Source organism: Entelurus aequoreus, linkage group LG05, assembly GCF_033978785.1.
Source record: "Entelurus aequoreus isolate RoL-2023_Sb linkage group LG05, RoL_Eaeq_v1.1, whole genome shotgun sequence".
Lineage (NCBI taxonomy): Eukaryota > Metazoa > Chordata > Actinopteri > Syngnathiformes > Syngnathidae > Entelurus > Entelurus aequoreus.
In genome coordinates this window covers 52,096,768-52,112,617 of record NC_084735.1, presented here as the reverse complement: position 1 = coordinate 52,112,617, position 15,850 = coordinate 52,096,768, and the positions used below count along the sequence as shown (strand labels likewise).

At 40.5% G+C, this 15,850-nt stretch overlaps 1 protein-coding gene and 1 long non-coding RNA gene across 3 annotated transcripts in view; one reads left to right on the top strand and one right to left on the bottom strand.

The window, feature by feature from the left end:
- The window catches only part of cfap58 (cilia and flagella associated protein 58), a 35,332-nt gene extending 28,787 nt beyond the window's left edge, over nt 1–6,545 (bottom strand). Inside the window, exons 1-5 of the mRNA XM_062046427.1 lie at nt 6,470–6,545; nt 5,967–6,245; nt 4,461–4,609; nt 2,539–2,689; nt 2,255–2,449 (exon numbers count right to left, since the gene is read on the bottom strand). Of these exons, the coding sequence (XP_061902411.1) occupies nt 2,255–2,449; nt 2,539–2,689; nt 4,461–4,609; nt 5,967–6,221 (750 nt within the window). The 5' untranslated portion in view covers nt 6,222–6,245; nt 6,470–6,545. The remainder of the gene's footprint in view (nt 1–2,254; nt 2,450–2,538; nt 2,690–4,460; nt 4,610–5,966; nt 6,246–6,469) is intronic.
- Nucleotides 6,546–6,838: 293 nt separating this feature from the next.
- On the top strand, nt 6,839–13,492 carry LOC133650744 (uncharacterized). Of its 2 annotated transcripts, XR_009826286.1 has the most exons (4): nt 6,839–6,996; nt 7,891–7,942; nt 8,730–11,863; nt 11,944–13,492. It is a non-coding gene; the product is annotated as an uncharacterized LOC133650744 (long non-coding RNA). The 2 variants fall into 2 exon arrangements; XR_009826285.1 differs by having other exon boundaries at nt 11,585–13,489.
- Nucleotides 13,493–15,850: the final 2,358 nt, after the last annotated feature.

The following is a 15,850-nucleotide window of genomic DNA, read 5'->3' as shown; positions in this document are numbered from 1 at the left end:
CCCTCGGGCCCCCCCTGTCTGCGAGAGGCAATGATGAAATGTATAGCAGATTAGTCTCGATTAACAAGTGGCTGGCTCGTTTTTGTAGAGAACAGGGACAAACGTTTATTGATAATTGACCCTCTTTCTGGGGAAACCCGGGCTTGCTGAGGAGGGACAGCCTTCACCCTAACTGGGAAGGCGCCATCACTCTACCTAGTCACACTTGACTAACTACACTAGAGAAAACTCAGACACAGGCAATTACAGTGCCTGTCAGCCCGGGTGAAGAGTCAGTTAAGCTAGAACTAACCAGCGCCCGGCTGAAAAATTCCTGCACACACAGCATTTCTCAAAAAATAATAATACATGACTCACATAATGTTTTTTCTGTAGTGACTGTGCCAGAGGTAGACAAGCATTCTACAGAGGTGGCAAATTTCGAATCATTAAATCTATCGCAGCGCCAAGCAAATTATCTCAAGATCCACACCATATCAATTACTAGATGTGATCAAAATTATTTAAGGCACGCCGTGCGAAAAAGACATACTGTTATTAATGTCAGTACTACGGATACCATTAACAAACATGCCTCAAAACAGCCCACTACCTATAATGTGGACTTTTCAAAGATCAGATCATGGCCTTCCAAAGCGCTATTAGTTAATGAATCTTAGCGTCATTGGTCTGAGTGAAACCAGATTAATTTTTTCCACTTAACGAGGCATGTCCACCTAATTAAACGAGTGCACATATTTCCCGTCCCCTTAAAACAAGTGGAGAGGTCACACTAATATCAAATAAAACCCCTAACCTTAGCCCTAACTTAAGTAATAAATATAAATAATTTGAGGTGCTTACTATGAGGTCTGTCACACCGCTACCTCTCCATCTGGCTGTTATCTATCTCAGGACCCTATTTGGACTTTATCAGCAAGTTTTCAGAGTCTGTTGCTGATCTAGTGATGCACGCAGATAATATAATTATAATACAGAATTTTAATATCCATATTAATACCCTGTCAGACCTCCGTGCATGGCGCTCCAGACCCACATCTGCAGTTCCTTCCAAGGTTTCTCGTCGTCCCCATTGGGTTTAGTTTTTCCTTGCCTGATGTGGATCTGAGCCGAGGATGTCATTACGGTTTGTGCAGCCCTTTGAGACATTTGTGATTCAGGACAATAAGTACATTTTGATTGATGAATTTAACTCCTCTCCTTGACAGAATGCACAGTTGGCTGGCTAAACAACCCGGACTCTACTTAGTGACGGTCATATGACGTGTCATTGGTTGATGGAACCATGGGTCTTACTGCAGTAATGACCCTCTGGTATTTGTTCTGTTTGGTTTTGGAAAAAAATTACTTCCTTGTACAAGCTAAACTCTTCCTTTTTATCAAACTTGTATTAAATATCTCGTTGTATTCAAAAGCTACCGCATCCAGGTGCGAATAGAAGCGTGGTTCAGCAACTGGTGACCAGAAGAAACAGCGGTCCAAGTGACACTTACTTTAAAAGGCAAAACCCTGCAGGCCCTTGTAGACATCATTCCACAGGAGCAGCTCAATTAGCAGGCTAAAGAGAGTCCACAAATCTTTGACTGCCCAGCACACCCCATACTTCTCCCTTCTGCGGACCTCCAGGAGAACCCAATGAGAGTTGCCTCTTTCATATGTGATCTTCCCTTTCTTGACTATCTCTCTCCTCTTCTGAGATCCCAACTGGAGCAACCACCCCATGGACTGTGAGGCAACACTGGTCAGGCGCTACCAACAACACCAACAACCGCTGGGTTTGGCATGAGAAGGTTGCACTCCAGTACCTTAAGCATGAGCTGTTCATGTTTTAGGGGGGGACTTAAAGTAAACATAGACCTTGATACGTAACGTAGAATAGCTCCAAAAATTTGTGTTCAGGCTGGGTCCAAGCTGGCATTAAACCGGTTACCCCTGTATTGGCAGGAGTAAGCTGAGTTCCAACAATAGGGTAATCAATGGAAGAGTGCATGGGAGTTCTACTCGACATCCATTGCACCGGTCGCCCATGCGGTCGCCTCCAAGGTTTCTCGTTGTTCCCATTTGGTTGAGTTTGTTCTTGCCCTGATGTGGAATCTGAGTCGAGGATGTCGTTGTGGCTTGTGCAGCCCTTTGAGACACTTGTGATTAAGGGCTATATAAATAAACTTTCATTGATTGATTGAGTTTGCTCTAACAATAGTCATTTATCCTATCATAGGATCAATAACAAATACCAAATTGATGAATTTACTACCTTCATTGATTTCAGTTGTTGCATTGATCTCAGCTGTTCCTCTTTGAATGTTTGGGCGTCTTTTTTCAGTGTTAGTATCTCTCTGATCTTGGTTTCCATGTTAATGCTGAGCTCATTCAACTCCTTCTCCAGTTTTTCCTTCAACCTCTGCTCACGGGAAATGTCGTTCTGCTGCAACTGAATCTCATGTTGAAGCTGCACAGAGAAAGAGCAATAGTTTGGAACGGACGCTGAATTCAATCATCACAATCAATAATGTTTAATGTCAATAATGTCTCTCACACCTGGGAAATGTTGTTTAAGGCAGCCTCCCTTTGGTTCTCTGCCTTCTGCTTGCTCGTACTGGCGATGCTCAACTGTTCCCTGAGACTCTCGACTGTTGTCAGCAGGCGATCGCGCTCATTTGTTAAATCTTCAATCATTTTCAGCAAGTCACTGCAAGCACAATTTGGTACTCATGTATTTATCTAAACAATTACTGATCCCTCCAGGATTTCACAGCTCAAAATGCCTGATTTTGTAGCATGATCTTCACAAAGTTGCGGCATGTATTGCTATGGTTGTCAAGAGGACACATGACAGTTTGGTCTTATGTTTATTATTTTCCTGTGTTTGGTATTATTTCTGTTTCAACGCTCTTATTTTTATGTTTCTACTTCCTGTCTGCTTCCATCTTCTGCCACTTCACCTCTGAGCACTGATCCCCTCAATTGTTCCTGATTCCTGACAATCCCGAGACAACACCTGTCTTTATTAATCAGGTGGCTTCTTCTCTGGCCATTATTGACTTTTTGTGATGGTTGTTTAGTGTCTCAACATCCCGTTTGCTTTACCTTCCCTTGCCTTGTTTCAGGCCCGTATATTTTGGCCTCTGCACCTGCATGGTATTTTTTTTCGTTTTGTCATACCCGTGGTCCAGTCTGGTGCTACCTTTGTTTTTTCAACATTAAATATATGCTTTTTACCTGCACATCGCCTTCTCTGCATTCTTGATTTAACATGTACAACCATAACAATGGTTTATAGCTGCTGTTTTAATCACTAACATTGCATCAGCTGGTGATTTTTTATCAATGTTTGAAGTGTTTTTTGTAAACTTAACCCCAAAAAACACAGGATTTCAATATGTCTATCATGTGCGTAGTTTCGAAAACAAACATTGATGTTTCACTCGTTATGTTAACAATGTAAACACTATAGGGGAGTAACAGCACATTAGTGTACGGTAAAAAGATGCACCACCAAAGGCTGCCTTATTGTTCGATGTCTGCTCTGTCATACACAAGTTGCAGACATTTTTCCGTGTATGTTATATGTGTGTCAATGGTAAACGTTTTTTTATGTTCCAACACATTGCACGTAGTTTACCCCCACTTTTTTGTGGAGATCTTGGAACTAATCAGATCTACAGGGGTATTTTTTTTAAAGGAAGTCGAAAACCTGTGTGAAGTTGGTCCCTCATGTCATTGCAAAAATGTAAATACAACTGCCATTTATTTGTGCTATGTTTGTGATGTAAATGTTTTTAGGTAATTCTAAAATACTTTTTCTGACCAGCAATGTCACCCAGCCCCACCTTGTCCAAAACTCGCCAAACTTCTCCCAAAAGTATGTGCTACGTTTGTGCTGGTTTAGTAATACGATTAAATACAAGGCGCTGAGGAAATATGATGCTATGAAGGAAGTGAAGATGTGGGTTTGTTGCTAAATGTTTATTTACTACATTACCCAGAAGGCTTAGTGCTGTAGACAGGAATATGAAGGTCTGAGTGACTATGAGAGTTGTACTGTTAGAGCAATATAAAAAGTTGAAGTATTGTTACATGTTGCTATTCATAGTACACATACACGTAAACATTTTGATTAGACAGTTGACGTGTGTGTTTGAACCTGCAAATTAGATTGGCAAAAATAACGATGATTAACTAAAATGTGTTGCGAGGATTGGACATGATTTTGCTGAAATCGGTTGAATTTGCACAAACAAAACAGCTCATTCTTGGAGGATATGACCTACTAAAAATGTATACTAATCTAAAATTGGCCCAAGTGTGTGTGTGTGAATGTTATCTGTCTATCTGTGTTGGCCCTGTGACGAGGTGGCGAATTGTCCAGGGTGTACCGAGTGCAGCTGGGATAGGCTCCAGCCGTGACCACCCCAAGAGGGACGAGCAGTAAACAATGGATGGATGGATAAATGATTGACCTTTGATCTTGGTTGGCGGAAGCCATACTTTGTTGTTCTGCTAGCTGTGTTAGGCCGGTAACCTCCTCTTGTAGATTCTTGATCATCTCCATCTGGGCCTGTTCCTTAACATAAGCAGTATCCACCATCTTCCAAGCTTTTTCTACTTCCTGTAGTGTGAGGGAAGAACATTTCAGGTTAACCGATTGAGGATTTAGCATTTGTCAGGAAAATAGACATATATGAATAGAGGTTATACATGAATGTGTATTTGATGCAGTACATGGAGTAAGTATTTGATCCCAATGCAAAACGTGACTTTCTTTTGTTTTTTTTGTAGTTGGTCGGCAGGGTTGCTATTTGGTAAGGGCTCAAATAAGTAGTTCCCCTTAAAATTAACCTGAATGTATCCTTTAACCCAGGGATGTCAAAATAATTTTAGATCGGGGGAAACATGGAGAAAAATCTACACCCAAGTGGACCGGACTGGTAAAATCACGGCATGATAACTTAAAAATGGACAACTTCAGATTGTTTTCTTCGTTTAAAAATAGAACAAGCACAAACGTACAAATCATAATATTGTTGGTTTTTTTTTACACTTACACTTAATAATTTATTTGTTGTTATTTATATATTTATGAATACATTATGTGATAATGTTCATCAGTGAACTCTTTGGTGTTCATTTTCAATCCATCAAGATAAAAAAAAATCTAATTACAGGACATTATTTATGTAGTTTGATAATTTTCCTCGACTGATGTACTAACATCATGTAGTTTATTTTGTATATATGTAGCATCATTTACAAAGATAGAAATAATTGCTACTGCGACATCCAGTGGACACACTTAGAACAGCTGTTTCTTTCATTCAAAAATTTAAGGTACATTTTTATACTTAGCACACTCATCCCGCGGGCCGGATAAAACCTGTTTGCGGGCCTGATCCAGCCCTCGGGCCGTACGTTTGACACCCCTGCTTTAACCCTAACACATTACTCCTCTAAAAACTTTTGTAAAATTCCACACGTCATGTTTACTGAATTATCTTTTCTTTTATTCTATAAGCATGGCTATATTTTATGAGTAGTATTTAACTCACGCCTGTTACTTTCAGTCATGTTACTTTTATTGATTCTTATTCTTATAGTCTTTTTTTCATCCAACTTGAATTTAATTTTATGCATGTTTTGTACAAAAACTAATTCCCTTTTTTGTATAATTTTTTTTGTGTGCAAAATAACACATTTTAACATTCTTGCATATGTTCCTGGCACTTTTGCAGCTACTATATACAAGCCCAGCACTAACACAGCATGCCAACGGGGACAGTTAGAATGCTTGGGAAATTTGCCATTATTTGCCCTGTCATTATGCACTTATTCACGAAAAACAGGGGCCCCCAACAGATCCATAGCGTGTGATCCGCCTATATGGTAGACTGATAAAATCAGTACTCATTTTCCCGACTGTATACAGTAAATATAATATAAAAATAAACAACAATAAATAAATACTTTACCGTTTTAAGAGACGATATCGTTGTCTCATCATCCTGGGTCATCTTTACAGCAGCATCAAACTTGGTTGAGGCTGAAGCAATCTCTGCACTGAGTTCCTTGCACTTGGTCATGAGCCTTTTCTCATTTCCGTAGGACTTGGTCAGGACATTGAGGAGCTTCTCATACTCTTCACGAAACTTGTCCATGTTTGGGTCCTCTTGGTCCTCAGTGAGCCCACTGAGAACCGTCTGGAACTCTTCCAGTGACTCGGCCATGTCTTCCCCTGCGTTTCCCTTTCCCTGTCAATACATTGGAATCAGATACACAGCAAGAACCTTAAATAATGAACATTACTACCAAGGTGCAACTTCTTTGACAAGTTTCCACAACCCATTCTGAATATCACGTTCAAGTAATGCACTAAAAACGTGTTATATTTTCAAATAACGCCTCACATTCAACAGGACTTATTTTTACATTTCATAATATCAAGTACACCCATTTTAAATTCCGGAGGACTTACCGCAGAGGATCAAACACTGTATATAAAGTCCTTAATGTTGGACCGCTGTAATTTGACAAGGGTTTGTAATAGTTGCTAGGTAACGCCTAACCTCGCGAGAGCACGTTCGATGTACAGGGACGTTTCTTCTGACGTCACACTAAAAAAAATGGCTTCACTACGAAAGAGCGTTAGATACCTATCAAAGTGAAGCACGACTTTTTTTTCTATTGTTGTTGACATGTTAGTAGTTCATTACATAAATAAATCACATAAGTTTTAGTATTTAACATGTGTCCGTGGACGTGTTAATCAATGGGTACTTGGAACACTCGGAGTGGGCGGTTTTTACGTGACGTCACCAATACGGACGTTGGCTACGTTGTAGACATAAATATCATACCTGAATGAAATTTGGCCGCCATCTTGAACCGGTATTCTACTCCTCTTTGAGCGAGGAAGAATACGATGGCAGAGTATTCTGCTGCTTATTCTTGCACAAATCGGCGGACCGTGGAAAACCGGTTGCGGGGGATTACGTTTCACAAGTAAGAGTGAACATTACTATTTTTTATATTTTGTGATTCAAAAATTATTGTACTGTATTTGTGCCCACCAACGAAATTGATGCCAGTTTGCTTAGTTAACTACTGTATATTTATTGCCAGTGTTCAAAATATGAACTGAGACGTTGTTAGTCCTTGTCTTTAACGCTGACTTAGATTACAACTGACACAATATTGGTATAAAATAAATATAATTAGTATAACATTGACTGGCAATTTTTTTTGCACAGAATGTATTCACGGGCAGCAAGGTGGAAGAGGGGTTATAGTGCATCTGCCTCCTGAGTAGTCATGGGTTCAATCCCGGGCTCGGGATCTTTCTGTGTGGAGTTTGCATGTCCTCCCCGTGACTGCGTGGGTTCCCTCCGAGTACTCCAGCTTCCTCCCACCTCCAAAGACATGCACCTGGGGATAGGTTGATTGGCAACACTAAATTGGCCCTAGTGTGTGAATGTGAGTGTGAATGTTGTCTGTCTATCTGTGTTGGCCCTGCGATGAGGTGGCGACTTGTCCAGGGTGTACCCCGCCTTCCACCCAAATGTAGCTGAGATAGGCTCCAGCGCCCCCCGCGACCCCAAAGGGAATAAGTGGTAGAAAATGGATGGATGGATGGATGTATTCACATGTAATTCACTGAGAGCAATCTTGCTGTCATGTCTTCGTATAAATGTACTGGAAAACAAACAACTGAACGACATCATTTGTCATCAAGCCAATTTGGCTGTTGATGTATTCACAATTTTGAGTTTTATTAAAGAAATGTTTAGCAGACATGTATCACACAAGTGTCACTGCAACACTTTTTACTGAAATGATGCTCATTTCAAAGTATTTCACTGTTTTTTTTTTGTTCGTCTTGTTTGCAATGTAATGCAGGTCCTGGATGCTTCTAGATATGATGTATTACACAACATCAATGTTATGGATGGTAAGTATGTTTATACAGTATAATCATCTCCTTTTAAATGTTTTTCAACAAAGTCTTGTTTTTGTATTCAGTGTATGTTCTTGCATGAGTTCTCTCATTTCTGAAATCAATCAATCAATCAATGTTTATTTATATAGCCCTAAATCACAAGTGTCTCAAAGGGCTGTACAAGCCACAACGACATCCTCGGTACAGAGCCCACATACGGGCAAGGAAAAACTCACCCCAGTGGGACGTCGGTGAATGACTATGAGAAACCTTGGAGAGGACCGCATATGTGGGTAACCCCCCCCCTCTAGGGGAGACCGAAAGCAACGGATGTCGAGTGGGTCTGACATAACATTGTGAAAGTCCAGTCCACAGTGGATCCAACACATCAGCGGGAGTCCAGTCCACAGCGGGGCCAACAGGAAACCATCCCGAGCGGAGACGGGTCAGCAGCGCAGAGATGTCCCCAACCGATGCACAGGCTAGTGGTCCACCCGGGGACCACTAGACCACTAGAAATGGTATTGTTCCTTTGTCTTAAAGGTACACTGTATAAGCTAAACAAAATACTGATCTCGTTCTTAAAACATTGATGCAAACTAATTATATATCCGTCCTAGTAGTTTGTTTACAATTTTCATTCTCTGTGAGTTTGCGTCCCTGTGATAGGACTTCAACAATTGTTGGTTTCACATTACTGATGGATGTGATAGTTGAAATTCATTTAACTGCTTTGACCGAACAACATTACATGGTGCTTTTTTTTAGGTTCTTGCTTGAACTAATACAACTTTTTTAGTGTGCAGGTAATTTTACGTGATCGGATTTGTCATCAATATGGACACACGGATGCTGATGATTCCAGAACTGCTCAAAGTTCATCGCTATGTGCTCACCTACAGGTTCATCCAGGATTCCTTGGAGCTCCTATTTTATTCAAACAGAAAGGGGGAAAACACGGTACTCGTAAATGGCACGTACAACAACAACAACAACAAAGCAACAAACATTAATGTAGACGCGAAAATAAATCATGAAATACAACCTTTACTGAGCAAAAACAATGCACTTGATACCAATTTCCATGAACCAGCCACACACAAAGAAGTGCATGTGTTTCGTCTTGTAGAATGATGTGTGGAGCACCAGATAGTTTAACATGTCTGAGAACGCGACTGGAGCATAATCCTTGAAATACCTTGAGAAATCTTATTTTGATAATGTAAAGGGATACCGTATATACTATTGCATAGTTTGCATTTTTTGCTCGTATCGGCTTTTAGTGGTAAGATCTAGGCCCCTTGCGTACTCAGATAGGTCCCACCCTGTTTGCTGCACAGTAGCCATGTTGATTTGGTGGCCCACCACTTCGTTCACCTCTGTTCAAAAGTCACGTGTCCGAATACAACCGATACGCAGCACAATCCCCTGGCATTGTGTTCTTTCTGCTGCTCAAAGAGGAGTAGAAGCTGGTTGGGTATGGACGAGAGGGGGTTGTAGCCAATTCTGTGGTCTGTCCTGGGACCAGTGGTCCCTACCACTCGGGGCGCTAATGAGACTGGTCACAACCAGTGGCACAGCTGTGGTCCCTATTGACTTTGAATGGGCCTTACTATTTGCTTTCTTTTCTGGACATTTTGGCCGCTATTTTAGCTGGATAAACTTCAGAGATCATATTATATTTCCTCACCTGCACATTACACCATAATTACTGTGATTACTTGTTAATATTATTGAATTGCAGATCAAATAGTTGTTGTCTGGCAGAGACCAGTGGTCCCTACCACTAGGGGTGCTAGTGAGACTGGTCGTGACCAGTGGCACAGCTGTGGTCCCTATTGACTTTGGATGAGTTTACTATTTTCCCCTTTTCTTGACATTTTGGAAGCTTTATTTGCTGGATAAATGTCAGTTATCATTATATGTTGCCTCTACTGCACACTAGATTATATTTACTATGATTATGTGTAAATATTATTGAATTGCAGATTGAATCGAGTTGCTGTCTGGGAAACACCAGTGGCCCCTACCACTAGGGGTGCTAACGAGACTGGTCCTGATGCTGGTCTAGTCTGTGTGGTGCAGAAACAACGGCTGCAATACCCCTGACAACCAGCACCACTCAATCAAATCAAAGCGACCGATAAAAACTGTGATTGACAACCACACGCCAACAGGACCATTGAGACCAGCTCGCCAGTCAGCCTAAACGCCAACACACAAACAAGAGACATAACCACCCCCCCCCCCCCCCCCACTTAAAGACTCCACTTACCAATCCAAACCCGGACAAACACACACACTGCCCAAACAACCGAGACAACCAAGAACTACGGACAGGAGGCCGCCCCCCTCCCACAGCCCATGACCCCGCAGGCGCTACACACCAGTCTAACATGAAGTCACGCGAGTCCGCCCCCTGTCAAACAGAGCCAGCGCCCGCCCTAACCCAACTCAGCGCAGTCCACACCAGGAACCCCACGCAAAAAAAATATAGTCACTTAATGCGGGACCTGACAGATAGTGTTCCTACAGGTAACATTGCCCCGGGGAGGAGTTTAATGAAACAGTCATAAGAATGATGTGGGTGAATGGTCGTTACTAAACACCTGTTAGAGGTCATGATATTTGGCAGGTACCCCCCAACAGACGAATGTTCTCACTAACATGGCTAGGCGTGGCTGTCGAGGGAACAGCGTAACACAAACAATTAGCTTGGCAAATGGTGCTCCAATTCAAGGGTAATCCTATCTCAATCAATAGTGGTAAGATGCAGTTTAAGTCATGAGAGACCAATACAATGGGTGTTGACTGACATGGAAAAGTAAAGAAGCGTATCGCCTCATGGTAATGACCCAATAGCTGTAAAGCTAAAGTCTCAGTTTGGTGCGTCACCCTCGCAAATAAACAGCCATCTAAAGATTGAACCTCCTCGGGAGCAAATTTTAATTTCAGCAATCTTATGCAGAGCCACAAAGTTCGAGTCCATGAAGCAGTTGTCTCCCCGTGAGTAAATAAATGCAACAATCGTTGACACTGCTTCCTACCTGACTAAGTTCCTGAAAGTTCAAGTCTCTTTCCAGGTCTAGGTCCCTGAGGGTACTCACACAGTCCATTAGTAGAAAGCTGTTTGTTGATCCCCGCAGGAGGAGAAGGAGGGGGGTCTGTTTCAGATTACGAAGGTAGCAGTTGGAAATGTGGTGGTGCAGACTTCCACAGTAACGGCCGAGGGCGTAATCTTCGCCAACGAGCTCGCTCAGCTGTGGTGACTTGTACCCCGAGCTGCATTGGAACCTCAGTAGCGTCGTTAGGCTGACATGGTGGTTATGGCAGGAACGTTCACTGGGTCGATTCCTGCCGCTGTCAGTATCACTCCCTTAGGTGAATAGGTAACAGCTATATGTCTTAGCGTCTTCTCAATCGCCCTCGCGAATTCTGTCATCAGAACGAATGGCTAAGTCAATGAGGGTGTCAAGAGTGGCAGTTTTGCAAGTTTGTTATTGATGTGACGATTATATCCCTTGCAAAAAATGCTGCATACAGCAGTGTCACCAAATCCTCTTTCTGCAGCTGGAATACGGAAGTCTTTGGAGTATGCGGCCACAGAGAGCTTGCCTTGCTTAAAGTCCAGCAATCTGCTTCTCTGCCTTTTAGGAGGTGATAAATCACCTTCATCATTTCTTCCATAAACAAGAGCAGTGACGTGCGCACACAGGAGCATTTTTACTAACCACCATAGACTGACACCGAGCAGCGATATGCGCAGCTGGAGAAAGAGGTAACAGCGCTGATATGGGGCTGTGAGAGCGATTTCATCCTGGGCCTACACTTTGAACTGGAAACCGACCATAAGACGATTGTCAGCCTACTGGGTGGGCAGGCACTGGATGCGCTGCCACCTAGAATACATAGATTCAGGGTGCACTTAATGAGGTACTCTTACAAACGTACACAATGCCTGGAAAGAGCCTCAAAACTGATGACACACTCTCCTCTGCCCCGTTTAAAAACAGTACGACAAGAACATACACCGACCTGATGGAAGACACCAACATCTACATTGACTCTGTGATTGACAGTCTTCTTACAAGTGACAAGTATCAAACCGAGCTCCAAGAACAGCTTTGTGCCGACAGTTGAGGGCTGGCCAGACAGAAATCAGTTACAGGGCCCAGTCAAACACTACTGCCAGGAGAGGGCAAACCTGAGTGTGTACAACGGTCTGCTCTTGTGTGGCATACGGTTAGTGATTACTGGGAACATGAGGAATGATGTCCTGGACAAGACACATGAGGGGCACCAGGGGGTGTCTAAGTGCAGAAAGCGTGCGAGCCAGACAGTGTGGTGGCCTGGACTGAGCAGCCAAATAAAAGAGCTAGTGCTCAACTGCAGAGAATGCATCAGAGAAAGGGTTAATCCAAGAGAACCTCTGCTGTAGACCGAATTCCCAGATGGGCCCTGGCAAAAGTTAGGAGCTGATCTAATCACCTTGAGAAAGAAAACCTACCTGTAAGTGGACTATTTTTCCAGATATATGGCAATAGCACAACTCAGCCCAACTAGGTCCACATATGTTATAGTGTTCTTGTGTCACGGTGGCGGTGCCTTTACACCAAATTACCTATCCTTCCGGAGAAGTTACAGCCAGCTGTGCCAGACATGCCAGATTTTCTAGCGCAAGGAGCAGGAGAAGCAACTGATGGATGCGAAGTGCTTCAATGAGAGACACAGAGATCTGACAAAGTTGACACCTGGAGATCAGGTTTGGATTATTGACACAGAGGCACAAGGGTCAGTGACTTCTGTGCAGCCCAGCCCACGTTCCTATCAGGTGTGTGGGCCGCAAGGAACCTTGCGAAGGGATCGTCAACATTTTGTGCATATGCCGGAGCCTCAGGATGAAAACCCACCCGAGCAGGGTGACAATCTCCCATGCACAGGCTCAAGAACTCTGCCCCCCACCAAAACCTTCTCTGAACACACCTTGTGGTGTGAGGACGAGGTCGGGCAGAGAAGTTAAAAAAAACCAAAGAGACTAGACCTGTAAAAAGAAAGAAAGTGTCATTTGAGGGGAGAAATGTGATTTTGGAAAAATTATTTGCGAACATTGGAATACAACTTGGTAGAGAATTTAGTTCATGTTATAAAAGATTCTGAATGTGATTTGAATATGTCTAATTGTAGAACATTATTTGATGAGAAGGAACAGTTCATGGTACAGTGATTCTCAATGTTTAGATAAGAGGATTAATAGAAGTGAAAGTTAATTGAAAGGATGTTACCGCTAAAGATATTTTCGAACTAGAAAGGGGGATGTGGTGTATTGTTGTTAGCACCTGGGGTTGAACGGGTTTACGTTATGCGTCACACTATCATGGGGCACAGAGGAACCATTAATGGGTGAGCCCGGAAGTGGGAAAGAAGAGAGTACTGCACGTTGTTGAAGAATGAAGTAAAACGTTTTCTTTGCCTCCAAATGAAAACACGACATAGTTATTACTTTTTAAGTTATACTAATTCCTATCAATAAAGTATACATATCTATTGTTTAAGTGTTTTGGAATGCACCACAGGCCATCAAAAACAGCTGATTAAATGGAGTAAATAAATACTGTACACTCTTTCACATTCTGAAGACCCCTTTAATAACATACTGTCTTAGAAAATGGAAACATTTTAATAAACCAAAACTGATGTAATATACATCATTATGATCGGACAGTTCTACAAGCATTTGGAAATACAAAAAAAATACAATGTTAAAAGAAAACTATACAAAAAGCAGGACATAAAAGTGTAACAACTTCTCCAGGAGTAGTAGCAATGAGGAGTACATATTATTTGAAGTACTGAATGAAGTAGTTTGCATGGAGTGACAGTTTGAGGTACTGAGTTGTCGATGCCTGTAACTGGCAAAACATTGGAGGAAAAAAAAAAGAAGAAGACCAAATGATGGTTGTTCTTCTTCCACTTATTGCATTTGGTTATGGAACAAAGAAATCACGTTCATCAAACGTAAACATCTCAACTTTAGGGACTTCTTCCAAATTTGAGGTCTTGAAAAATGTTTTTTCAACAACATGAAAAAGTAGATTTCATCCAGCATGTGAGCTCTGTAAATTGAGAACATAAGCAGCAGCTTTGGGCCACACTGAAATGTTGAAACATGACACGAATGTAGTAGTAACGTTACAGTACCTCACAAAAGTATGCACATTCCTTGCATTACTGCAAATATTTCATTATATATTTTTATGGGACAATACTGAAGAAATGACCTTTGGGTATTATGTAAAGTAGTCAGTGTGACGCTTGTATAACAGTACTTTCAAAATAAAAATCAACCATTAGCGTCTACAAGTGACTACACATCCGATATCGTGAATTTGTACGTAATTCTAGCAATTTTAAGTTACGCATTTTAGGGTCACACGAATACCTTGGCATACAGTAAATGGTTAAAAATCGATACAGAAGATGATCATATTCCTACAATCATTGCGTCCCATGTCCATATTACCATACTATCAACCACTCAGTGAAAATACAAACAACTAATAGTTATAAGTAAATTAGTGCTGTCGAACGATTCATTTTTAAAATTCTGATTAATCACAGACTGGAAAAACTCACAATCTCACCAAGTATATTTTTCTAATTTCAAGTCAAAACATCCTCTGAATAGTAATTTGTCATTGAGACATTAGAACTTGTTTTTAGGCCAAAGAAAAAACTAATTTGTTATAAGATTCAAAACTTCATAACACGAGTAAGTATAGCTAATAATAAGTTGTAATTGCGATTTTCAAGATCACTTTTACGTTTTTAAAGCTAAAATATAATGTCTTATTTTAAGAAATCTTACCAAGACAATTTTGACTTTACTGTTGTTGCATTGGCAGATTTTTTTGTAATATTTCTTTATTATTATTTTTAAGAGGGTTATTTTTTCGAGTGCACTTTTGAATTTTGCTTGTTAAAAATTAAACATTTATTAATCACTGTTATTTACTTGCTTGAATAATTGAAATTACCTTTACATTTCTTTTACAAACATAACATTTGTTAGATTTATATTAATCACACTTTTGAATTTTGATTAATCGTGATTAATCACAGTTAATTACCTGCTTACATAATTGAAATGATCTACAATCTTTTTTATAAACGACAAATTTAGGAACATCAGATTATCACACTTTGGAATTTTGATTGATTGTGATTAATTATCATGAATTATGTCCTTGCTCAATTTTAAATGACATTTAAACATTTTTAACAATGTGTTAAAATTATATGAATTAAACTTTTAAATTTTGATTAACCGTGATCAATCACAGTTAATTAGTGCTTGTGTGATTTGTTGAATTTAGATTATTCACACTTTTGAATATTGATTAATCACAGTTGTTTACCTGCGTCATTTGAATTAACTTTAAAAAAAAGAAAGCTTAATATTACAAAATTTTCATGTCAGAATGTCATACAGTTATATTTTCTAAATTTTATATTTGAATGCACGTCATTTATTTGGTTAAACCTTGCTAACAGTTTTATCTTAAATCTTGTCGGGAGTGTATTTTGAAGTGAAATTTGCAGGTGAGCAAAGCAGTCTCCTCACTTATTGCACTTCCTGATAAAGGAGCATGTCTATGTCCAAATAAATAAGGAATATATTGCGTGAGTAATCTGCCTTTATAAATAATTATTCATATATAATTATTGCTGTCAATTTTGCGGTATATAGCATGCATTAACTTTGACAGTCCTCAAATATGTATAGTGTAGTTATACATAATAATAGGTATATACAAGCTGTACACTGACCACTTTACATTTTGTGTCATTTTTCAGTTTTAGCCCATGAAAAAAAATAAAATAAAATCAAATATTTGCAAAAATGTGAGGAGTGTATTGAAC